The 26,316-nt window shown below is 50.5% G+C and overlaps 1 protein-coding gene across 1 annotated transcript; it reads right to left on the bottom strand.

Moving 5' to 3' along the window:
* Window positions 1–423: 423 nt before the first annotated feature.
* On the bottom strand, window positions 424–14,130 carry LOC105469032 (calcium voltage-gated channel auxiliary subunit gamma 1). Its single transcript, XM_011719556.3, has 4 exons — window positions 13,762–14,130; window positions 4,665–4,739; window positions 1,987–2,124; window positions 424–1,180 (listed from the first exon to the last, which is right to left on the bottom strand). Exons 1-4 carry the CDS (start codon window positions 13,988–13,990, stop codon window positions 954–956), a joined length of 669 nt encoding a protein of 222 aa, XP_011717858.1. The 5' UTR covers window positions 13,991–14,130; the 3' UTR covers window positions 424–953.
* Between the last annotated feature and the right edge of the window lie 12,186 nt (window positions 14,131–26,316).

The following is a 26,316-nucleotide window of genomic DNA, read 5'->3' as shown; positions in this document are numbered from 1 at the left end:
GGCAGAAGTGTGCAAATCATGGCTCTTCATGTGGCCCTAAGCGTCTAACTGCTAAGCCCTGCTTCCTGATGTTCTTCACAACAGAAATCCAGCATCAGAAATCAGACACTGGCTGGCTGCTTTAGCGCTGCGTTGGCACCAGGTGCGTTGCATGCCAGGCTCTAGAAATAACCCCTCCTATTTTTAACACCCTTGCTTCATCAGAAGGTTTCTAGTTTCTCCCGAAAACAATCTCAGGGCCTAGAGAAACCCTGTCTGAGTTGGAATTCAGAGCCTCTAAGCCACGTGTGTTGCCCTCTTGTCCCCACAAAAGTCCTCAACGTACCCGGGTGACCTGCCTTCCCTTCTCATTCCGCGTCAGGGGACCCCTGATGTGACCAGGAATCTGAGCAATTTCTATGCAAGGTGTGAGGAAAACGTGAGTTTTCTGAGAGCTTTTTATTTCAAGCCACAGACAGATTCTACTCAGTTAAAAATGTTTCCCAGGGCTCCTGGAAGCCAAGGAGGGGACGCTGCGCTCACCAGAGAGGGTGTGTTTTATCACTGAGAAAGGGAGGGGCTGGCTATTTACACAGAACACCAAGAACTGGCAAACACAGGTTGTCCCTGCAATGTTCATAAAGGACAACCGGAGGCAGCTTATCAGAGGCTGGTACAGTGGGGACACCTCTGAGCTCCAGGGGAAGTGGGGCCCTTGCAAACACCTGTCCACCTGCTGGCCCTGCCTTTCCCAACTGTGGCCAGATTGAGACTGACATCCTCTTGCTCTATTCCCAGGGGAGCCTGCGGCAGCCCAGAGGAGCTCAGAGAGAGGAAGCAGCCTGCGACTGTGGCAGGGGGCAGATGGGAGCAGGGTGGAGCTAAAATTGCTCCCGCCTCCCCTCTGGAAGGTTCCGGGCTGAGACCTGGCTTCCTGGAGAAGAAGCCTGAGGGTCGCTAGGGCCACAGGAGGGCTAGTGCTCAGGCTCAGCATCCATGCAGGACTCCCATGGGTTCCGGGGCATTCGAGGCAGGGAGAACAGCAGGAGGGCGAGACCACTGAGGAAGAGGAGGACGAAGGCAGCACAGGCGCAGGCGAAGGACCAGGAGTAATAGTACTCGATCCAGACGGTGTCCTCACTGTCAATCATGCGCTTCACCGACTGCCGCATGACCTCTACCGAGACCAGGATGCAGAGACCTGGGGGCGGAGCCAGGTACGCTCAGGGACCGACGGGTGCCTGCTGTTACCCCCGGCCCCACCCCAGCCTGTGTGCATGGAGGAGGCAGTGACCTTGCCTTGGGGGAAAAGCTGCCTCAAGGCAGGTTCTAGCTGGGAGCCTGCAGAAGGATCCATTTGTCCACGCACCACCCTATTCCTGCATCCCTTAGAAGGACGACCACATGGCCGGGTACGGTGGCTCATGCCTGTAATCCCAGCACTTTGGGAGGCTGAGGCAGGAGGATCGCTTGAGGCCAGGAGTTTGAGACTAGCCTGGGCAACATAGTGATGAGCCCTCTGTCTCTACAAAAAATTAAAATGTAATAAAAACTTAGCCAGGTGTGGTGGTGCACGTCTGTAGTCCCAGGTACTCAGGAGGCTGAGGCAGGAGGAACCCTTCAACTCAGGAGTTCGAGGCTGCAGTGAGCTGTGATCGTTCCACTGCACTCCAGCCTGGGCGATAGAGCGAGACCCTCTTCCTCATCCCCCAAGAAAAAGAAAGAAAGGCGACCACGTTTCTTTCCTTCTTCTGTTAATCATTCTCTGGGCAGTTTCTTTGGGGCCTTGAGGGTTGAATCATGGGGAGGAATGGACAGACCGCCAAGCTCTGTCTCCCTCCAGCCCACCTGGGGTCGCTGAGGGCTTGGCCAGGTTTGCCCCTGGATGGGGATGGAGCCTGGGAAATGCCCCCCACCCAAATCCCACGGTGGGCATGAGAGTGGAGCGGAGAATCCCCCACGACATGGTCCCCCCAGTCCGGTGCTCGGGCGGAGCCCCCAGTCTACCTGCAAAAGCGTAGAACATGGACGCGGGCCGCAGCAGGTAGTCCCTCTTCTTCCCGAAGGACAGGAGGACACAGAGGCTGCCCAGGATGACGAAGCCAAGGCTGAAGATGGCGATGGCGGCTGCCGAGATGCTGTACTCTGCAAACACAAGGGACACCCGGCATGCGGCCTCAGTCCAGGAGCTCTCATGGTGGCTGGTTAGGGACCACCCCATGCACCACAATTCCCATCTCACACACGAGAAAGCCGACAGCCCCAGGGGCCAAGTCCTTCCCTAAGGCCCACGCAGAGCCAGGCTGCCATGGGGCTTCTTCTACCCATGTCTTCCCAGAGCATCAGGCTGCAAGGTCCCCACCGGGGGCAGAGGCGAGAGGCAAGTGGCTGGAGGCCTTTCCAGAGCAGAAACTTTCCTCGAGTGACAGGGCAGGAGGCACTGGGGCGGCGGGTGGTCTGCCTGGGGTTAAGGAGCAAAGGACCACAGGGTGGCTTGTCACGCAGCCCGGTGCACGTGAGGCTCTGCCAGTGTGTGTGGCAGTGTGCGTGTCTGTGTGTGGTTAGTGTGTGTGTTCATGTATGTGTCACATATGTGAGGATCTGTCAGAATGTGTTAGTGTCTGCGTATGGTAGTGTGTGCATGTGTATCTGGGTCTGTCAGTGTGTTGGTGTGTCACTGTGTGTATGTGTGTCTGCATGTGCTGGTGTGTACATGTATCTGTGCATGTTAGTGTCTGTGTCATTGCCTGTGTGTCACTGTGTCTTGTGTCATTGTGTCTCGTGTGTCATTGTGTGTCACTGCATGTCATGTGCATGTCAATGTACATGTGTGTCAGTGTGTCTCTGTGTCTTGTGTGTGTGTCATTGTGTGTATGTCATGGTACATGTGTCAGTGAGTGTCTCTGTGTGTGTCTTGTGTCATTGTGTTGTGTCATTGTGTCAGTATGTGTTTCTGTGTGTCTTGTGTGGGTGTCATTGTGTGGGTGTCATTGTACGTGTGTGTGTCTCTGTGTGTCTGTCTTGTGTGTCATTGTGTCAGTCTTGTGTGTGTCACTGTGTCTTGTGTGTGTCATTGTGTGTCACTGCATGTCGTGTGCATGTCATTGTACATGTGTGTCAGTGTGTCTCTGTGTGTCTTGTGTGTGTCTGTGTGTATGTCATGGTACGTGTGTCAGTGTGTGTCTCTGTGTGTATCGTGTCATTGTGTCAGTATGTGTTTCTGTGTGTCTTGTGTGGGTCTCATTGTGTGGGTGTCATTGTACATGTGTGTGTGTCTCTGTCTATGTGTCTTGTGTGTCATTGTGTGTGTCATTGTCTTGTGTGTGTCACTGTGTCTTGTGTGTGTCATTGTGTGTCATTGTGTGGTGTCATGTGTGTCATTGTGTCATTTTGTGTGTCATTGTGTGTAATTGTGTGTGTCATTGTATATGTGTCTCAGTGTGTGTTTCTGTGTGTGCCTGTGTCTTGTGTGTGTAACTGTGTGTGTAATTGTGTCAGTATGTCATGTGTGTCATTTTGTGTGTTATTGTACATGTGTGTCAGTGTGTCTCTGTGTGTGTGCCTTGTGTGTGTCATTGTCTTGTGTATGTATCATCATGTGTGTCATTGTGTGTGTCATTGCCTGTGTGTCATTGTATGTCTGTGTGTCATTGCCTGTGTGTCACTGTGTCATTGTACATGTGTCAGTGTGTGTGTCTGTGTGTCTGTGTCTTGTGTGTGTCATTGTATGTGTGTATCTGTGTTGTGTGTGTCTGTGTGTGTCACTGCGTGTGTGTCATTGTACGTGTGTCAGTGTGTGTGTGTCTGTGTCTTGTGTATGTCATTGTATGTGTGTATCTGTGTTGTGTGTGTCTGTGTGTGTCAGTGTCTCTGTGTCTTGTGTGTGTCATTGTGTGTATCTGTGTTGCGTGTGTCTGTGTGTCAGTGTGTGTCTGTGTGTCTGTGTCTTGTGTGTGTCATTGTATGTGTGTATCTGTGTTGCGTGTGTCTGTGTGTCTGTGTGTGTCAGTGTCTCTGTGTCTTGTGTGTGTCATTGTATGTGTGTATCTGTGTTGCGTGTGTCTGTGTGTGTCAGTGTGCGTCTGTGTGTCTGTGTCTTGTGTGTGTCATTGTATGTGTGTATCTGTGTTGTGTGTGTCAGTGTCTGTCTGTGTGTCTACCCACTCACCCTGTGTACAACTGTCTGGGCGCGGGCAGGCACAGGTGTGTGTCCCGACAGTGGGTGTGCGTCTGAGCTCTGTGGGTCCTGAAAAGCTCCAGAGCCCACTGCGCCCTCTCAGTACTTGGGGAGGGATTTCTAGGCCAGGGAGGGACTCAGACTGTCCCTGAAGACTCTAACCATCACATCCCACCAAGAGCCACCACAGGGCCTCCGAGCACTTGTTCCACATCCACAGCTCCCGTCACAACAGCTGCCCTTGGGTAGGAGCTTGCCAGGAAGTGCTGCTTCTGCAAACGCTCCCTGGCCCCGAGGTGTGGAAGCTCTGGGCCCTGGAGATGGAAGGCGGCTACCTGGGGCCTCCGGAGCAGAGAGGTGACAAGGCTGTTGTTCAAATGCACCATGGGCTTCTTCTCATCAGGCCTGAGGAAGTCAGTGCTTTTGCCCCCAATGGCTTTCTGGCCCAGTGATGCATGACACAGAAGTCCCCTCTTGTCACCCCAGCCCCCTTTCCACCCAGGCTCACCCTTCTGAGTAGTGAATTCGAAGATCTCCGAGCTCTCGCCGGGGTTAAAATGCCTGAAGTAGGAACAGTTCTTCTCTGCAAAGGAGGAGACACACTGTGAGTTGAGGGGAGGGACCTGTAGCAAGGACAGAGGCCTGGCAGAGAGTGCGGTGTCATTCTGCTGGGCACACAGGAGCTCTGGCAGGCTCTCTTCTCCCCAGATCCTTAATCTGGGCTGAAATGTCTGTCTTTGACCCTTAGAACAACATCTCAGTGGAATAATGAGGTTGCCTGGAAGGCTGAGAGGTCTTCAGGGAGCTGAGGCTGGATGAGTCCACAGGGCAGACGGCCTATGGGTTCTGCACCCCATTAGGCAGATGGGGTAACCGAGGCCCAGGCTTAAGCCATTTTTCAGGGTGTGCAGGGTGCACAATCACTAAAGAACCAAACAGCAGTCTCCGTGAGGACCGATTCTGCCCCCCCAGGGGACACTGGGCAATGCCTGGGGACATGGTGGTGGTGAGAGGGGTACACCTGGCACCTAGCCGGTAGAGGCCACAGACGCTGCTGAGCATCCTGCAACACGCAGGACAGGCCCTCCCAACATGGAATGATCCAGGCCAAAATGTCAAGAGTGCCAAGGTTGAGAAACCCTGGACCAACCCCAAATCTGGGACTGTTTCTCATCAGAATCCAGGCCCACCCTGGTTCACTGTTGGGACCTGGGAAGCAGTGTTTTTTCAAAAGCTTTCTGGGAGATCCTGATGTGCAGCCGGGATGGGAACCCTGCTCCAGGCCCCTTAAAATGCCCCGCAAAGGGCTTTTTCCGAGTGGCCATTGGGATGGCCTGGACGCAAATGGAACCCCTACGAGGGCTGAATGTGACCATCATGTGGTTTCACTGGGTCGCTGGTCTCTGTGAGACAGCCCAGATGAGACCTGCCCCGCAAAGCCGCTTGGCCCACCTGATAATTGTCATAAAAGCTATGGAAAGTCTGTGGGTAGTAGGAACACGAATCTGAATTTGATGAGGGAGAGAGGAGGGGTTCAGCACAAGGAAATTCATGCTGATTTAAAATATAATTTCACTTCCATTTTTCTCCTTCAGTCTCTCTCTCATAGCTAGGTATACTATAAAATCAAAGGACAGGCTGGGCGCAGTGACTCACGCCTGTAATCTCAGCACTTCAGGAGGCTGAGGCAGGAGAGTTGCTTCAACCTGGGAGGCAGAGGTTGCAGTGAGCTGAGGTCGTGTCACTGCACTCCAGCCTGGGTGATGGAGTGGGACTCCGTTTCAAAAAAAAAAAAAAAAAAGCACAGTCTGCACAGTCTTATCTCTTCCTAAATCCAGTTTATCTTCTTTGCTCTTGATTTAGGAAGTGGATGAATGGGTTATTTTATATTATGTTTCCTTCAAAAACTAAATTAGTTTGCTTTTTATTTGTGGAGGCCCTTCATTGATTTCTTTTCCTGTGGGTCAATGACCCTCAAATAGAAAGGCATCTCTTCCTCTAGTTTAGATGGTGTCTAGTTTGTCAATTCATTTGTTCACTTCCAGGCTTCATTTAGATGCTCACAAGGCGGTTGATGGCTAGTTCTTTCTGGAAACGTACCTGCAGTGATACCAAGGCTTTTTTTGGGGGGATGAAGGCCTTCTTTAATCGGACCTAAATCATCTTCTTGCTCCGTAAGCCTGTGGTCTCGTACTATTCCCCTCCTTGCCCCAAAAGTCGGGGCTGCTGCCTCTCCTGAGGCTGAGGAAGGAAATGACCCTGGAGATGGGATGTGGTTTAGCAGCAGTACCCGTTCCTGGCATAAACAGCTTTCTCTGTGCGCTCCTATATTTAAATCACTTTCCTTTTGAACCACATTACCTGGGGTGTCTGACTGCTGGTGGTGATGTCAGAATTGGTGCTCTGCTATTCTCTCTCGGCGTCCGGTGCTATTTTAAAGCATAATGCAGACCTCTTCTATTTGTTAGATTATTAGCTATAGATCTCTTGAATCACTGCTTCGAAATGGCCCATGCTATGTTGTAAGTCTCCATGTGTCCCCCTCTGGACAAAGAAACATTTCTGTTTCCGTTGTATTCTTTAAGAACCAGTTTCAGTTGTCAGAATTGACTGAATTCAAGTGTATTTCACCGTCAGCTGCCTCCCTGACTGCTCAAAAGCTGTCAGTTAAAATCCTTCCCAGCGGAGGACCCTGAGATGAGGGCCACGGAGTGCTTTGCTGGAGCACGGCTGTTTGCACCCGGTGGGTTGCTGAGGTGACTCCCGCACAGGTAGCATTTGGCTCGCCAAATCCCCACCAGATAAACGCCAGGCTCTGTGTGGCTGCTGGCTGCTTGGATAGAAATGATCTTAACTCAGACACAGGGGTAGCCTACATGTCTGCAGGAGCCAGGTTGTGAGCTTTTGGGGGGATTGCTTTTCTTTTGGTGGTCCAGGGACAATGTTCCCCCTCCCTCTTCTCCATTAAGTGTCCTCAAATGGAGGGAGGGGGCCTCCAGTGGCTAGGATTCCTTCTCGGGGCATCAGGAAGCCTCAGCTTCACTCTTACATGGCTGAACTAGGGGCCTGAGGACGGATGGGCCGACCTGTCCCCTCTCTTGGGCTTAGCACATGAAAAAGGCCAGTGTGTCCTGCCCTGAACCTGGGAGAAACATCCACTCCTGGGCTATGTGGCTGCCCACTGGAGACCATAAACCCTTTCATGGTCCCTGATGGCCCCTGTAGGGGTGGGGGCACGTCAGATCCAGGCCCCATTCAGGATAAATCAGGCCAGGCATCTGCCCATGTCACTCAAGAGGGTGAGGGTCCTGTTCAGATGGACAGACCCTACTACGAGCCCCTTCCCTCCCTGCCCTGTCCCTGGGTCCAGGTGGATATTATTTGGGAAACTGAGCATCCAGGGCAACGTAAAGAGGAAGGACATCCGAGGGGAACCCGTCTTAGCCATGGGGCAAGAGGAGAGGGACTGTGACGGTCCTGTGCAGACTCTGAGCCTTCCTGCCTGTGCCTCTGGGATGTCCCTCTCTGTCCCACTGCCCTGGCTTCCATCATACTTACACAAAGCTCAGGGATTGCAGCTTTGCTTCCGACTAAGTCAGCAAAGATTCCAATGCCAGGATGATGATCTGGGGTGTTAGGAACTCTGAGGTTGTGCCATTCTCCTTTGTCTCTGCAAATGGCTTATGCTGATTTTAATCTCCTTATTTCTGTAAGACTCAGTGGTTTAAAAATATTAAATGGGGTATTTATTAAAACTGTGGTGAACTCAGCCCTCAGACTTGACTGGGGGATGGAACAGTCTGGCTAAACAAGTGTTCTGGTTAAGGGCATTAGTCACTGTGCAGAACCATGTCTAGTGTGCCAGTTTCGAAGAATTAGAGCAGAAGCCACATTTAGCTCCAAGCTGAACTAGAGTTAATAGGGATCTTTCTTTGATCATTGGAGCAGCTGGTAGCATTAGGGGATGCCTTGGGTTATCGCTGAGAACGTATCAGTGTACCAAGTGACAGTCCATGGAGACTTTCATATACTCAAAGATAATTTGTGGATTTGTCCAAAACCAAAGAAACTGGTACTTTAGGGATGCAAGAAAGCCTCTAAGTTGCATTGATGCCAGTGTTGTGTTTAGCCTTTTGGTAAACGAAGTTCTATCAGCTCCTGACAGCGGTTTTCTGGGCTGTGTCTCCTCCCACACCTCTCATGGAAGAATTTTATAAAATGGGCTAGAGAAATCTCCAAGACCTGACCCTGGAGCTCCAGAGCTCCACTCTTCCGTGGGAGAAGCCTGGCTTTGGCCTAGGCCTCTGGCATGGACTCCTGAGTGGTGAGGGGAGCCCATGAAATTCCTGGGGTCAGTAGTATCATGCTCTTTCATCCAGTCCCAATTCCTGCACTGAGAGAAGATGGACCAGTAGGGAAAATGGGGCACTAGGCAAAGTGGGCCCTGGGGCAGCCTGCCTCCTTGCCCTAAAGAGGCAGAGCCTGAAAGAAGCAACACTTCACCCAGCCCAAGGGCAGGGGATGGCCTCTCTGTGGGTTCATTTGGACTTTCAGAACACATAGTCTCTCCTATGAGAGAGGCCCCTGCTCTCATTCTGGAGGCATTGGAATTGGTCTTAGATGTTGTACATGGAAGTCCTTCTAAGACTCTTTGGGGGACAGTAGAAAAATTAGACAACTCTTGCCCACTGAGCCTCCAACATTCTAAGACTAAATGGGACCGTGAGAGGTCTCCTCCACTGCACCAGCTTCTGGTCTGGCTACCCTCAAACTATGCCATGTCAAAAGCTGGACTCCTTGTGTTCACTTGGGTCAGAACTTTTAGGAGCTGTGTTTACATGCACAATAGAGGGTGTGGGAAGGAACTGGAGAGAAAGGAGGCTCTGGATTCAAGACTTGGGTGGAGAACCTCTATTTGTTAGCTAGTTAGCCTGGGGAAGGCTATGCTCAGCCTCCATGTTCCTACCTGTAGAATGAGAACCACCTGTAGAATAAGAACCACCTGTAGAATAGGATCCACCTGTAGAATAAGAATCCACTCACTGGGTTGTTGTAAAGTAGTTAATTTATTGACTAAAAAGGTGAATGTTAGGGGTAATCATCTGAGTATGAGTCCTGGCTGCTCTGCTCATCACCTGTGTTACCTTGTCAACTATCTCAACCTCTCAGTGGTTCATTTTCTTTATCCGTAAGATTGGAATGATGATAATAGCATGGCCTTCATGGAGGTTTTTGTGAGGATTAGGTGAGCTAATATATGTATGTCATCCCACCACCTTCTGGACTCCATCGATTTGGGGAAAAATTGGCCGTTCATCTTATTAAGGATTCCTCGTATGTGATGAATTGCTTCTTTCTGTTTTTAAGATCCTCTGTCTCTTTCAACAGTTTGATTATCGTATGTCTAGGTGTGGATCCCTTAGAGTTTATTCTACCTGGAGTTCATTGAGCTTTACAAATTTGTAGATTTTTAATGTTTCTCATCCAATTTGGGAAGCTTTTGGACATTATTTTTCATATACCTTTTTTGTTCCTTTCTCCCTTTCCCTCTCCTTCTGGGACTTCCTTTACATACACTTGATGGTGTCCCATAAGTCTCTGAGGCTCTTGTCATTTTTCTTTCTTTTTTTTTTTCTATCTGTTCCTCAGACTAACTAATTTCAAATGACTTATCTTAAAGGTCACTGATTCTTTTACCTGCTCAGATATGCTATTGAGCCCCTCTAGTGAATTTCTCATTTTAGTTATCGTACTTTTCAACTCTAGAATTTCCATTTTGTCCTTAAAAATAATTTCTGTCTCTTTCTTGATAGTTTCTATTTCATGAGACATCATTTTCATCTTTAATGCTTTTGATTTTTAAAAAAAGTTCTTTGGATATACTTACTATAGCCAATTTAAAGTTTTTGTCTAGTAAGTCCAATATCTGGCTTCCTTAGGGATCTATCGAGCTCTCCCTGCCCCATATATGCCCCATATCATTTTAGTTCTTTGCATGTCTTGTGTTTATGTATGTATTTATTTATTTAGAGACAGTCTCGCTGTCCCAGGCTGGAGTGCAGTGCTGTGATCATAGTTCACTGTAGTCTCTAACTCCTGGGATCAAACAATTCCCTCACCTAAGCCTCAGGAGTAGCTAGAATTATAGGCACATGCCACCACTCTTGGCTATTTTGTGGGGTTGGTTTGTTTGTAGGGACAGGGTCTCGCTATATTGCCCAGTTTGATCTCAAACCTCTGGCCTCAAGCAATCCTCTTACTTGGCCTCCAAAAGTGCTGGGAACACAGGAGTGAGCCACCACACCCAGCCAGTATTTTTTAAACAATATAATGTGGCAACTCTGGAAATCAGTTGTTCCCCCTTCTTGAGGATTTGTTCCTATTGTTTAGTGACTTTTTGAACTCAGATGGTAAAGTCTGTTTTTTGTCATGTGTGACCACTGAAATCCCTGTTCAATTAGCTTAGTGACCAATTAGAAATTTCCTAAAATGCTTGGCAACAATGACTCCCCCAGTCTTTACTGAGGGGCTCTGTGCATATGACTCACACTCAGGTAAGCCACCCACACCTCTGCCTTAGCTTTCACTTTCTGCTTGAACAGAGCCTTAAGATAAGGCAGAGAGTGCTTAGGGCCTTCTTAGGTCTTTCTTGAGTGTGCACATAGCCTTGTGCATGCGTGTGACCTCCTAGATTCCCAGGAATTTGTTGGAGCTTTTCAAAGCAACCTATGGACATCTCAGTCTCCAGTTTTTTGGTTAGCCTGTTGTTTTCCCAACTGTTATCTACTGCCTCAGACAGCCATGATGTTAAGTAATCATCTCTAATTATTTTCCACAAATGTCCCCAGGGAGAAAGACTCTTTGTACTGGGTGAGCTCAGAGTCAGGTCAAACAGAAACAGCTTCTCAAGTGGGGCTTTTCAGGGAATCACCAGACAGGTCAAATCATGACAATGCTCTGGGAATGGGCCTTTGATCCAACCCCATTCTCTCCCCTCCAGAGGCTACTGGGATGCTGATTTTCGCTGTGGTTATGAATGTTGGTTTGCGAGGTTACCACAGAGCTGGGAAAGGGAATCAGGAATAAGTCAAGTTAAAACACCACAGAACTCACTGGTCCTCCTGAGATTCACCCATTTTTCTTGCTGGACTTTGGTTAATTTCCAGAGTTCTGAAAATGTTGATTCTGACCATTTCCACCAGCCTTCTCATTGCTTTTATGGAGAAGAAGATTTTTGGAAGTTCTTTTTCTCTATCATCTTTTTCGTGATGTCATTCAAAGTTGATACATGTAAAGCATTTACAACAATATTCGGCACATAGGGTTACATGTATGTGCCATTATTATTGTTGTTGTTGTTAATAATAAATGAGAGGCCACATATGAACCCGCTTCCTCCCTCCAGACAAGAATGGTCCCAGGGGGCACAAGAAGGGCATATGGGGAAGGAGAAAGATGTCCATTTGCAGAGAAAAGAGAGGGAAAAAGGCAGGAACATACTTTGGAAGATGACTGGGAGAAAGGTAGTGCTCAGTGTCACAAGTGTGGGAAGTATGGTTCATAGCTGGTTAGGCTAAGAAGGCAAAGAGGTAGATCCTGGTCAGGCTCAAGGCCTGTTGGTCCAACAAGCAATGCCTGTTGGTCCCCTGTAATTGGTCTAGTCACCTCTCACCAGCCTGTCTCTTCCTTGTGTGGACTCTGCTCACTGCCCAGTCCTCTGCTCTGACTTTAAAAGGCAGATGGTTCCAAGGACGGGTGAACAGGACTGTAACAGCACGTCCCTATGCACGGTCCCTGAAGAAGCTGCCCTGCCCTGCCCTGCCCTGCCCTGCCCAGGGGAGTTGGCTGGAGGGATTGCCTGTTTATGGGTGTGCTTGGCAGTCGCCAAGGGGCATGGGCATCCGGGCTATGCGATACCCTGCCAGCACATGGCCACACCTGTCACCCTCAGCCCTGGGACTCGGTGTTTCTATAACAGTTGGGCACTTACGAGTCTTCTGGGCGTCCAGTGGGCGTGAATGAGGGAGGGGATCTCTGGAGCAAGCAGCAGGGAAGGAAGAGGGAGCAGAGATATGGGAGGATGGGGTGTTGGCTCTTTGGTTCACATGCAGACTGCAAGATCTTTGGGGACTCAGCCCTGGTGTCCTTGAAGGACAGGTTTCAAGGAACACCAAAGTCTGGTAAAAGAGGGAATAATCCTGAAAACCAGGTGGGACATCACACTGACATAACCCTGCTCCACTGCCACCGTGGATGGGCGTCTGTAAACCTGGGAAGGGATCTTACATTGCTGAGAGTCAGTCCCATATTTTATAGAGGAAGAAGCAGAGACTGAGATGATCTTTGTCCTCGCTGGATGGTCATTTGAGGGTAATGGGCAATGGTGACTAGATCCCTGGCCGCCTGGTCTCCACGTAGCACCCTTTCCTCTAAAGTGCTGTGTTTGCTAAGAATCCAGAAGCCTCGGCATTTGCAGAATAGAGGCTAGTCATGCAACTACCAGGTACTCCTGAAAAGGAGCTTACCTTCGACATGTGGTTCGGTCACATGGTAGGAAATCGAGGAATACGCTTAAATTACAGGGTGAGGAAATGCTTTGTAACTCTGACAGGGTCTGAGCTAACGGAGGATGCATAATGGACTGACGTCCTGACAAAAGGGCGGGCGGAGGCCAGGCACGGTGGCTCACGCCTGTAATCCCAGCACTTCGGGAGGCCAAGGCAGGTGGATCACCTGAGGTCAGGGGTTCAAGACCAGCCTGGTCAACATGCCAAAACCCTGTCTGTACTGAAAGTACAAAACTTAGATGGGTGTGGCGGCGCATGCCTGTAATCCCAGCTACTGGGGAAGCCAAGGCAGGAGAATCACTTGAGTCCAGGAGGCGGAGGTTGCAGTGAGCCAAGATTGTACCACTGCATTCCAGCCTGGGCGACAGAGCAAAACTCTGTCTCAAAAAAAAAAAAAAAAAAAAAAAAAAAAAGGTAGGGGCAGGTGGCTCACCCACAGCCACGTCCTGCTTCACAGGCATTCAACCTGTGCAGCTTCTCCAGGCCCAGGGCCCACAAGGGTCCATGCTTGGATTCATGTGCTGCTATCGCTGCCTTGAAATCCTTGGTAATTTGGAGCAAGGAACCCTGCATTTTCATTTTGCACAGGACCCTGCATATTCCGTCGCCTGTCCTCTCTCCTCCCCTGCCTTGAGGCCAGGGACAAACCTGCCAGCTCCATGGTTTCCCCCAGCCTGAGGACACAGAGCCACCCAGCATGTCTTTGCAGGGAGAGAGTGACCAGATGGAGCCCAGAAGTCCCTGGGCTGGTAGAGCTGCGGTTCCCGTCTTGAGCCTGCCCAGCTCTCTGTTCTGGGCGAAAAGCCCCAGGGTCCAGCCAGACAGAAATAGCTGGGACAAACGCCCTCGTCTTACAACCCAGCCCCAGCCACCAGCACAGCACATGCAATTCAGATCTTCTTCCCTGGGCAGAAAGGGCTGGGCGGCTGCCCTCTCTCTAGCCTGAGAAACCTGCCTTCCTTGGCATGGGCAAATTTGTCCGGAGGACGATGGGGAAGGGCGGGAGGTGGGGATCGGGACGGAGGGTGGGTACGTTACCCCCGGGCAGGGTGATGGGCCCGCAGGTCTTGCTGTCGTCCATGGGGATGCGCTTGGTACAAATCCGCCAGAGGCCGAAGTGGGCCGCCTCGCAGGTGGTGTTGTGGTGCTCCATGTGGGGGCTCAGCACAGCCCAGTGGTCGGTTACCACGGCCGTCATGGCCAGCACGATGCCTGCCAGGATGCAGAAGAGGGTCACGCGGACCTTCAGCGTTTTGGTCTGGGACATGGTGGTCGCCGAGGTGTGGGTGCCCTGGGCAGGGTCCGGCGGCTGCGTCTCCTCCGGCAGGTGACAGCCGAGCTGGGGGGTGGCGGTGGTTGTCGAGTTGGGAGTGGCCACTAAGTTTAGTGTGCCTGGCTGAGCCAGAGTGGGCTGGCCTTGGGGCTGAGGGACGCGGGATGTGCTGAGCAGCTGCCCAGACGCGTCAGGGGCCTGAGGAAGGCTGCTATTAATGCCCCTCTCCAGGCGTGGCACCGGGGACGGCTTCTGCTCGGGTTTCAGCGCTGTCTGCCCCTCTGGGAGCCAGAAATACCCCAGTGGGGGGCGGGGCAAGGAGAGAAGGCTCTGGATGGTGGATTGAGGCCTCTATGGAGTAGCAGCTCAGGGTGCCTGAGTTGGGAGGGGGCGAGGGGTGGGCAGCAGGGCCCCAGGGGTGGAGATCTGTCTGCTCTGGGCTGATGGGAAAGGGCACCCCAGGCCAGGGGAAGAGACCAGGAGCTGCAGGCTGCACGGCCGTCCCGGGATCCCACATTGTAAGCCTACTACCGGCGGGGCAGTGAGTAGGTTCTCATCCTGGGATCTGGGGGGCCTAGGATTCTGTCTAGGGACATCCCAGGGACCCTGTCCGGGGCCTGTGGAGTCCACCTCTCAGGCAAGCGTTTTAGCCACAAACCCCACAGCATCCCGCAAACCACAGGAAGATTTTAGGTGGTTCCCAGGCCTGGCCTTACCCAACTCTGATCCCTCCACGAGAACATTACTTCCTTTTCAATTCTCTTTCCATCCCCAAAACTGGGTCCAGAGCAGAGCTCCGTTCGAGGTCAGTGTCATTACTGCCCGCAAAGTGTCCTCTGAAACAAATCGAGAACGGCCTGAAGAGGACGAGGAATCCTGCTGGACTTGGTTGTTCTGTTTTCAGGGCACTGTGTTTAGTTTTGCCTTCTACTAACAGCAGGTGATAACGATTTTCCAGTTACGTTTTAATTTGCAAAATATGTGTGTGAGTGAAAAAGAACGAATAGGTTGATTTATAGGGGATCATCAGGAGCTCATGGGTGTGCGGATATGGCAGAGAACACAGAAAGCCTGGGATCAACCACCCTCCGAGGGTCCTGTGCGCCTGCCTGGCCCCCAGGCCTGTCCCCGAGGCTGCGGCCTCTACGTCTCTCCTGGGTTGTGCCATCTCTCCCTTCTCAGCTCACTGGGTGGCCCTTTTTGGGTGTAGCCGAGAGGCTGATGCATGATCAGGAATAGCCTCTTGAGCTGGGTGGGGCCTTGAACTTCAAAATTCTTGCCTCAGATTGACACGATTTACAGAGACTCTGCCCATGTGGACAGAAACATTTCGGCCTCCAGCCTTGGAATCACAGAAAGTTCATGATGATGATAATAGGAGCAGTGGCTCATCTTCAGTGAGTGCTTACTATCTAACAGGCACTCTGCTAAGCCTTCATCCATCATCGCAGTTACTCTTCACACCAAATCCACAAGGGGACTGTGGCTGTTTTTGCCATTTCACAGTAACACAACTGTTACTGCCATTTCACAGACAAGGACATGGACACTCAGAGACGTGAAGTCACTTGTCTAAGGTCACACAGCGGGAAAATGAGGAAGCCAGGTTTCAGGACCCAGAGCCCGAAGTCTTAACCAATGGTTAGAACTGGGAAGAAGCTTGAAGATCTATTGTGACAGATTAGGAATCTGCAGCCCAGAGAGGAGACATGACGAACCAGGACCACCTGGTGAACAGCCCCGAGGCTGAGCTGACCCCTCGTGTCTCCAGCCACAGGCTCATGCTTATTGCAGTTCCATCCAAACGTTCATATTTTTAAAGTCAGTCTCTCATCCATATTACAATCTCCCGAGAGCTTCTCTCCCCACTGTTCTAATCTCTGCTTCCCTTCCTCCCTGTCCCCCCACCTCTGTGTTCCCAGTGGGTGCTAATCCATCACAACTGACTGATCACTGACTGATTGTTGACATATGCCGCCGCCCCTGCTTCAGCTCGCGGAGAAACTGCCTGTCACCAGGTGGGTGGACCGTCTCCATGGGGAACTCCTGGAACCTGGGACATGGCCGCAGCCTCTGAGCCCTCTCTTGTTGCTTGTGGGGGCCCAGCTTCAGGATCCTGGCACCTGGGGATCTCAGGGGGTGCTGGACAGCTTGAGCAGACCTACTGAGTGCCAGGCACAAAGCAAAGCAGTAGCTGGGGAGCCAGAATAGGGTTCCAGTGTTTTAAGACAGAATATCTAGAAAGAAGCTGTTTAATTTTAGCACTACAAGTAAATACAGTGTCGCTGGAAGAATAAAAGTGTCTTTTGAATTTCCTAGTGTGGTGGGTGTGGGTGCCCTAAGCTCTTTGGTGCCAAGAGCCTCTGACGGCCTTGGAAAGCACCCTCAAAGGGCCCAGTGCACAGGGTGCACCCAGCACCAGCCATGATGATATTGCAGGCCCTTCAAAGATGCCAGGTCTCGGCGGGGACAGCAACCAGGAACTTCTGCTGCTCTTTCCCTCGGTGGGGGGCAGGTTTGTGCCCCATGCAGGGGTCCAGAGTCCTCCGCCCCAGTGCAGTGAAAGCATTAAAGATTGATGGCCTCTGCCTTTTGAAGTCATCTTTGTGTAAGTCGCACCACGAGGCCGACAGATCCACTTTCTCTCCCCTGTTTACTAAAAGCTCCCTCAAATACACCTTTTCTGCTCACAGAGGCACTGCCGCGCTGCCTGCCTGGTTCCCCAAGAGCCTGGCAGGGCCAGGAAAGGACTTCAGTATCCACAGGCATTTGCTGAGAGTTGGGCAGGGCAACATCCATGTCCTCCCCCCAGATCTCACCCTTTCCAGGGCAGCAGGGAGGAGAGCATCTCAGGGAGGCAGCATGCGAGAGGGGGACCAAGCTAGAGGGTGATGGAGCCGGCCAGCCCTGAGCAAATCCCTGCACTGCTTGGCTCCAGCTGTGCAGCTTCCAGCAAGTCATTAGCCTTTCTAAGCCGCCCTTTGTAAAATGAAAGCAATGGGCCTGGCTGTGGAGAGGGTAGAAGGACAGGAGGGAGTGCATTGGACCAGCTTAGCCATGGTAGGCACTATGGGCTGCATCATGTTTTCCCCAAGTTCATAGGTTGAAGCCTAACCCCCAATGTGATGGTGTGTGGAGATGGGGTCTTTGGGAGATAATGAAATGAGCTCATGGAGGTGGGGGCCTTGTGATGGGAGTAGTGTCTGTATTAGTCTGTTCTCACACTGCCGAGACTGGTAATTTACAAAGGAAAGAGGTTGAATGGACTCACAGTTCCACATGGCTGGGGAGGCCTCACAATCATGGTGGAAGATGAAGAAGGAGCAAAGGCACATCTTACATGGCGCCAGGCAAGAGAGCACGTGCAGGAAACTGCCCTTTATAAAACCATCAGATCTTGTGAGATTTATTCACTATCATGAGAACAGCAGAGAAAAAGACACCCTCATGATTCAGTTACCTCCCACTGCGTCCTTCCCGTGACATGGAATTATTACAATTCAAGATGAGATTTGGGTGGGGACACAGAGCCCAACCGTAGCAGTGTTCTCATAAGAGGAGACCGGAGAGAGGCCGTCATGCATTTAATAGAGCATTGAGTACTTGATTCAGCACAGGATGTAATGGTAAGAAATCAATCGCCCTGGATGCCTGGCACTCACAGTGTTGTGGGAAATCTGTGGGGCTCCTTTCCTGTTCTGTTCTCCAGATGTTGATGCTTACTTGCACCCCTGAGATATTTTTATCCTATCCACACCAGCCCAATTCCCTTTGGTTTTACAACCCCACTCTGCCAGCTTCCAATTCTGGCAGCTTTTTCCGACTGCCCTGATCACAGTGGCCTTTTCCCTCCCTGTTGATTCAGGACCCTCCTGAGGCCTCCAGAACATACAGGCCAGCCAGGGCTTGGGCCATAGTTAAGTTGGGGCACAATAAGGCCCACGCTGGGACTTCTGCCCTGCCAAGCAGGAGAAGACCCACTCCCTGCCCTTGAGGAGTCCACAAATTGTTAGGGCAGCTGAGACTGTACTGGGAGGGGCTGTGGGGGTCTCCTGGGACAGAACTCAGCCTGCTTGGAGAGGTGTGGAGAGGAGGAGCTCCAGGCAAGACATAGGCCCCTCAGGAGGCTTGAGCCCGCAGCCAGGGTTCTCAAAGTGCACCCTGTACATACGTGCAAGAGGAGAGAAGGCAGCCTGTGATTTAAATACTTTTTTTTTTTTTTAAGACGGAGTCTTGCTCTGTTGCCCAGGCTGGAGTGCAGTGGCGCAGTCTCAGCTCACTGCAAGCTCCGCCTCCCGGGTTCACACCATTCTCCTGTCTCAGCCTCCTGAGTACCTGGGACTACAGGCGCCTGCCACCATGCCAGGCTAATTTTTTTTGTATTTTTTAGTAGAGATGGGATTTCACTGTGTTAGTCAGACGGTCTCGATCTCCTGACCTCGTGATCCGCCTGCCTCAGCCTCCCAAAGTGCTGGGATTACAGGCGTGAGCCATCGCGTCTGTAAAAGTCATTTAAAGACTTTTATGTTTCTTTTTTTGAGATGGAGTCTCCCTCTCTCACCCAGGCTGGAGTGCAGTGGTGTGATCACAGCTCACTGCAATCTCCGCCTCCTGGGTTCAAGCAATTCTCTTGTCTCAGCTTCTCAAGTAGCTGGGATTATAGGCATGTACTACCACGCCCAGCTAATTTTTATATTTTTGGTAGAGACAGGGTTTCACTATATGGGCCAGGCTAGTCTCGAACTCCTGACCTCAAGTGATCTACCCGCCTCAGCCTCCCAAAATGCTGCAATTACAGGTGTGAGCCACCACGCCTGGCCTAACGATTTTCATGTTTCTTTTCATGAGGATCTGGATTATATCATTAATATTATTTCTTTAGGTCAAGATCAAATTAAAAGTGGTAATTTAAAGAAAGAGATGAAGCAAGTAATTGTACAGGTGGCGCCTAGGATGTGGCAAGCATCATGCCAGTGTCCCGGGGTGGCTGCTGTGTGAAGCACGCAGCTGTCAGGGAAAGCGCATGTCCTTTCTGGGAGTGACAGTCGTAGACTGGAACCCCAACTTTGCTGTTGACTGTGTGTGTGCCTTGTGAGAGATGGGTCACCTTTCTGAGCCTGTTTCTTGCTCACAAAGAAGGGAGGATCATAACTACCTTGTGGGGTTATAGCGAGAATTAAATGCAGTAATGTATGTGTGCACGTATAGACTGTGATGTACGTTACTTCATAAGAAGCTTTGTGGGACTCTGAGAGGGCTGGACACCTGCAGTGTTGGTGCCCATGGCTTGGGCAGCAGCAGGAAACACCTTGTTGAGCAGGTCAGAGTCAAAAGATAATGATGATGATTTTCTAGCCAAGCAAAGAGAAGTTTGATGAGAACATGCAAATCCCCATTGACTGTCCGCCTCACTACTCTCACTCTGGGAGTGCTTCTGGAGAAATCTGATGATGACAGTGGTTCCTGCAGAATGGGTAGTGATGGAGCTAGGGAAATATTATTTTGTGACTGTTGTTGTCATTCATTCATCCATCAAACACTTACTGATCACTGTAGGGCTATTAGAATGTGAATAAGACATCGAGTCTGCCCTCTAGGAGCCCACAGTCTGGTGGGAGAGTCAGGCATCAACTAACATGACTCTGCTCTGATGGATAGCAGAGGGCATGCTGGGAACATTGGTGTTCAGTAAAGGGTTAACTCAGCAGGCCTGGGTTGTCCAAACCCTACACATTCCAAAGAGAGAACTGGCCCTTAACTGGCTCCTGGGAGATAACTTCTATGCCCTTGGAATACTCTATCTGGTAAGTGTTTTTGCCTAGCCGGAGTCTTGGACCACACCAGATAGTTTAGGCTAACAATGTGATTGATGGTAAGGGCGTTGGACCACCTCAGATAGTTTGACCTCTGGGATGGGGGAATGAATACTGAGTAGCTAAGGTCATTCACATAGGCACTGATCCTCAATAAAAAACCTGAACACCAAGTCTCACCTCAGAGGAGCTTCCCTGGTTGGCGATACTTTGTGCATGTTGTCACACAGCACTGCTGGGAGAATGAAGTCTGTTCAACTCCCTTGGGAGAGACGACGGAAAGCCCACACCTTGTCTCTCTTGAACTCTGCCCTCTGCACCCCTTTCTTGGGCTGATTTTAATCTGGATTCTCTCACTGCAGTAAACTGTAACCATGAGTATAACAGCTTTTCTGAGTTCTGTGAGTCCTCCTAGTGAATCATTAAGACCACTCCAGGGCAGCCTTGGGGACCCCTGGCCCACTACCGTAGGTAGAGTGACACTGGAGAGGGTAGTCAGGAGACCTCATGGGTGAAATGGAGGCTGAGTGGGGTGAGGACAGAGGAAGGAAGGACCAGCTGGCAGGGGAAGAGCAGGTGTGGAGGTTATGGGGAGGAGGAGTCCAGACTCTAAACTGAGTAAGTGATTAGGTCTGGGCAGGTGCAAGGGAGGCAAGCGGGGAACAGAGAGATGTGGCTGGAGAGATGAGTAGGGATCGGACCTTGCAGAGCCCGACAAACCATATCAGAAAATAGCGTACATTTGTTCTAAGAGTAGCTGGAGCTGCAGAAGGTTTTTTGTTCGTTTGTTTGTTTTTTGTTTTGTTTTGTTTTGAGACAGAGTTTCACTCTGTCACCCAGACTGGAGTGGGGCAATCTTGACTCACTGCAACCTCCGCCTCCTGGGTTTAAGCAATTCTCCCATCTCAGCCAGGACTATGGGCGCCTGCCACCGGGCCTGGCTAATTTTTGTATTTTTTGGTAGAGATGAGGTTTTGCCATGTTAACTGGTCTCAAACTCCTGGCCTTGAGCAATCCACCCACCTTGGCCTCCCAAAGTGCTGGGATTACAGCGTGAGCTACCGTGACCAGTGTGCAGAAGGGTTTTAAACAGTGTTGATGTGTCTACATCTGCCTGGATGATATAGTTTGACTGAGTCCCCACCCAAATCTCATCTTGAATTGTAATCCAAATTGTAATCCCTGCATGTCAATCCAAATTGTAATCCCCACATGTAATCCCCACATGGTGGGAGGTAATTGGATCATGGTTTTCCTTCATGCTGTTCTTGTGATAGTGAGGAAGTTCTCATGAGATCTGGTTGTTTGCTAAGTGTCTGGCACTTCCTCCTCCTCTCTCTCTCTCTCTCCTGCTGCCTTGTGAAGAGATTACTTGCTTCTCCTTCGCCTTCTGCCATGACTGTAAGTTTCCTGAGGCCTCCCCAGCCATGTAGAACTGTGAGTCAATTAAACCTCTTTCCTTTATAAATTACCCAGTCTCAGGTAGTATCTTTATAGAAGTGTGAAAATGGACTGATACTCTGGACCAACAGCAATGCAGGCAATAGAAGGGGTTGAGATGGAATAACAAAAGCATGAACGAAGACAGAGATGGCAGTGGGAACCAAAGCAGGAAGGGGTCTACTGGGAAGATCCACACGTGGGAGACCCAAAGGGATTTGGTGAGAGACTAAACATGGAAGGAAGGAGTTAGGATTTCAGACTCGGAGGCCTGGGTGGACAGTGATGCTGCTGACAGATGAGATGAACTGGAGGAGAAAAGACTGAGTGTTCAGGAGATGGGTTCGGGCTCAGGCACTGTATTCATTAGATACAGGCCATGCTGCTATCACAATGAGACCCCCAAAGGCAGCTTAACTAGGCAGAAGCATGGCATGCTTCTCTTTCAAGCACAGTCTGGCTGGCAGGGTGATTGTCTCCATCCAGTCATTAATGGAACACGGGTGCTTCCTGTCTTGTTGCTCCACCATGCTCTGGGGTATCGTCCTCGTGTGCAAGGCCAGGGTCACTGACATGGCAGCTCCAGACCACAAGAAAGGGGGAAAGAGTTGGAGTTCAAACCAAACAATTTCCTTATAAACAGTGGACACACCAGTTGCACAAAACACTTAAATTGTTGAGAACTTTGACCATCTCCAAGGGCCCTGGAGATTAGCTGGGTGGCCATTTAGCCAGCTAAAGCTCTCTATTACCATGGAAGAGGGGAGAACAGATTTTGGGAGACAAGGGCAGTCTGCTGCAGACACACCAGGAGGAGATCTGGAGCTTGGGGAAGGATCTGAGTTAGACATGTGGACTTGGTGGTAGTTGTAATAGTGAGAGGGAATGAGGTTACTAAGGGGAAGTGACGAGGTAAAGAGGAGAGGAGCTCCAAGAGTGGAATCCAGGAGTTCTGTGGCCTAAGATGTAAGGATACAGAATGGAAACCAAGCCAGCAAAGGAGAAGAGGAGAAGGCAGAGAAATAGAGGAAACCAAGAGGGTAATGTCTTAGAGGTCAGGAGCAGAGGACATCTCTAGAAGGCAAGAGTGGCTGAAAAGTTTTGGCACTATAGAGGTCAAGACAGAAACATGTCCATTGGTTTTGACAACTGGCAGGTAAAAAAATCAAGGCAGACTATAATAAATTGAGGAGTGAAATGGGAGGTGAGGAAGGGTAGACAACACGTTTAGACATTTTTGTAAAGTGCTCAGCTTAGAAGGGAAGGAGAGGCATGAGGGAAGTTTGGTATTTGCTGCGTTTTTTAGTTTTTGTTTTTGTTTTTGTTTTTTTAGATGGAGTCTAGCTCTGTCACCCAGGCTGGAGTGCAGTGGTATGATCTCGGCTCACTGCAAACTCTGCCTCCTGGGTTCACACCATTCTCCTGTCTCAGCCTCCTGAGTAGCTGGGACTACAGGCACCCACGACCATGCTTGGCTAATATTTTGTATTTTTAGTAGAGACGGGTTTTCACTGTGTTGGCCAGGATGGTCTCGATCTCCTGACCTCGTGATCCACCTGCCTCAGCCTCCCAAAGTGCTGGGATTACAGGCGTGAGCCACTGTGCCCGGCCTGGTATTTGCTGTTTTAAGACAGAAATGCAAGATTCTAGGGGAGGGGATGGGGATGACCAGACCTCAAATGAAAGGGCTGGCGATGGACAGGAAGAGGGGGGTGACCTCCCCCACCAGGATGGAAAGGACCAAGCAAGAGATGAGTCATGAGGGAAACCAGTCTACAGGTGGTGAGGGGTGGGGAGGTAAGGGGATTGCCATCTAAAGACTTCTGTTTTCTTGGTGACCTCAGAGGTAGGGCCAATGGCTGAAAGTAGGAGATGGAAATGATGGGTGGAGGGTTTCGTGGAGGTAGTGAGAGTGTGAAATAGCTGTTGTGAGTATTGGAGTGTCCACTGACAAGGGCTGTTTTAGTCTGTTCTCATGCTGCTAATAAAGACATACCGAGACTGGGTAATTTATAAAGGAAAGAGATTTAATGGACTCACAGTTCCACATGGCTGGGGAGGCCTCACAATCATGATGGAAGACAAGGAAGAGGAAAGTGATGTCTTACGTGGTGTCAGGCAAGAGAACTTGTGCAGGGGAACTCCCATCTATAAAACCATCAGATCTCATGAGACTTATTCACTATCACGAGAACAGTACGGGAGAAACTCCCATGATTCAATTATCTCCACCTGGTCCCTCCCACGACACGTGGGAATTATGAGAGCTACAATTCAAGATGAGATTTGAGTGGGGACACAGCCAAAGCATATCAAGGGCATTGAGGATGATAGCTGGGGTGCAGTACAGTACCAGCCCCATGCATACACATGGGATTGTATTCATTGGCTCTTGCTCTTGGAACAAATTACCTCAAACTTAGTGGCTTAAACAATGCAAATGTATTATCATACCAGTTCTGGAGGTTTTAATTCCCACTGAGTTAAAAATGAAAGTGTTGGCAGGGCTGTGTTTCTTCTGGAAGCTCTAGGGGAGACCCCTCAGATTTCCTGCCCTCTAGAGGCTGCCAGTGGTCCTCAGCTTGCGGCCCCTTCCTTCTTCAAAGTCAGCAGTCCCATCACTCTGACCTCTGCTGCTCTATCACAGCCTTCCTTCAACCCTCCTGCCTCCCTCTTTCCCTTAGAGGGACCCTTGTCCTTCTATCTGGGACCATGCAGATAATCCAGGATAATCCGAGCATCTGAAGATTCTTTGTGTGCTTAGAGCCCATTCTCTCCTCAGTCACCTGCGAGTCACACTCTCAAAGTCCTTTTTGTCATGTAAGGCCACATATTCACAGGTTCCAGGGATTAGGATGTGGACATCTCAGGGGACCACCATTCTGCCTCCCACAGGCACCAATTTACAAATCACTTGATTTTCTCTGGTGCTACCATGAGGTTCAGGTGCAGAGATGGAGAAAATTTGATAGGTGAGATTGGAAGAGGGTTGAGGATCTTCTAGGAGACAAATACTAGAAGAGAGCCCAAGGGAACTGAGGTGTTGGCAAAGGCGAGGTTAAAAGATGCCTCACCATGGTCTAGACTGGTTAGGATGGCCCTGAAACCAGGAAGCATTGATAGATTGGGAGAAAATGGAGGAGTCAAGACCTTGAGGCTTGATGAGGTTGAAGAACGGGTGTCATGGCGGAGAGAGTATGGAGGAATTGAGAGCATTGGAGACTGTGGTCAGAGAAGAGAATGATGGCCCTGAAGATTACACCAGGACAGTTAGGGGTGACGACAAGGTCAAGGTTGGAGATGAAGGTCAATGGAGGTGAGAAGGCCAGAGAGCTGTGTGGTCAGGAGTCAGAGTGGTTGGTCCCATGGACATCAATGTGCTGTGATGGTGGCAGTATTTGGGGTACAGAGGAAGGCTTTAGCCAAGGTGAAGTCTTTGATGAAAGTGAGTTGAGTGGCTGGAAAGGAGTTGGGGAGGTGATGGTGTTGAGAAAGGGCTCAGGATGGCCAATTTAGACCCTCAGAGGAGAAAACTTTGCCCGAGGAGGGTGGAGGAGTGATGGTTTGCAGGTGTTAGCAGCCCCCCACCACCACCACCAACTCTCCTTGCCTGCAATTCCACGTGCAAGGACATGAGTTCATAACCATCTGTTATCGTTGACTTCTATTCCTGAGATTGCACCAGCTGTTTTGTTGGAAGCTGCAAGTTAAAAAATATCTGTCTCAGGTGTGTCTGCCTGAGCCTGTCCCTGGAGTCTAAGGTCCCTCAGATCCTTTCTCCCTTCCCACCTGTGTATCTCTTGGGACTGAGTCTGGGGCTGGGCTGCTGGGACTGCTGTATTGGGAACCTGGGCAGAGAGCGAACCTCTTACAGAATGGGCAGCTTTCACCAGGGAGGACACAATGTCCTTGGGTGAGGGTATGGTTTCTTTTACACCAGGAGATGGAAGGAGACCACAGCAAGGAGACGTAAAGATGTGGCAAGTTCCAGGGAGAACAGTGGAGATGGAGGATGGGAGGGAGGGTCTGTGGGTGGAGAAGCCTAGAGCCTGACAAGGTACTAGAGAGATGAGGGGAGCAGATTTCAAAAAACGACCAGAGCAGTGTTTCTGCTCCCACTTTTTCTTCCAGAACCTTGTTACTACTCATAAACGCGTGGAGTCTATTTCCTCTACCCTTGAGCCCTAAGTGGCCTTTTGACCATTCCAACCCTTACCAGACACTGAAAGTGATGCTGTGTGACTTCTGAGACCTCCACCTTTCTCTCTTACTTTCGAGACACTCGTCTTTGGACTCATCTACTATGCTGTGAGGAAGCTCAGGCCACACAGAGAGTCTACACATAGAGATTCAGGCTGAAAACGGAACCTAAGGTCTTGGCCAAGTGCCAGCATCAACCACTGGACATGTGAGTTAAAGAGGGAACCTCCAGATGATTCCAGCCCCCAGCCTTGGAGCCTGCCAGCTGAGGCCCCAGACAGTGAAGTAGAGAAAAATCATCGTGACCCTGTCTTGCTCAAGCAGAGACAAGAGTCCTTGAGTATATTGAACGGTTGTTTAACACCACTATGTTTTGAGGCAGTTTGTTACACAGCCCTACTGATGGATATACTAGGCAACTGGAGGGAATTCTATTTTGGGTGGCAAAGAATGGCTAAATGTGTGGTCTGGTGGATGAGGCAGGCTCAGCCTTTGGAGAGGAGAGCAGTACGAAGCTGCTGGCTGTGGAGTGGTGGGGGGAGTGGGGGCAGGTGGTGGCTGAGGCTGCTGTCCCCAAAGCCCAGGCCCTCAGGCTGCACATGTGGACAAGCTCCTGGCTGGGTTTGGAGGTAGACAAGAAGGCCTGACCTTTTCATTGGCCTCTGGGTGTCCTATAGGAGTGAATAGGGGACAAAGGTCAGGTGTAGGTCCCTCCAAGCCTCCTCTCCTGCAGGTCCAACACTGCTGTTTGGACGATGTTACCTTCCTCAGGTGACTGAGGAGAGAATGGGCTCTAAGCACACAAGGATGTGGGTTGGTAACCCTTTTTGATCGCAGGACTTCTGTTCTTGAGGTTGCACCAGCCAT

The sequence above is a fragment of the Macaca nemestrina genome, chromosome 17, assembly GCF_043159975.1.
Source record: "Macaca nemestrina isolate mMacNem1 chromosome 17, mMacNem.hap1, whole genome shotgun sequence".
NCBI lineage: Eukaryota > Metazoa > Chordata > Mammalia > Primates > Cercopithecidae > Macaca > Macaca nemestrina.
This window is presented reverse-complemented; position numbering and strand designations above follow the sequence as displayed.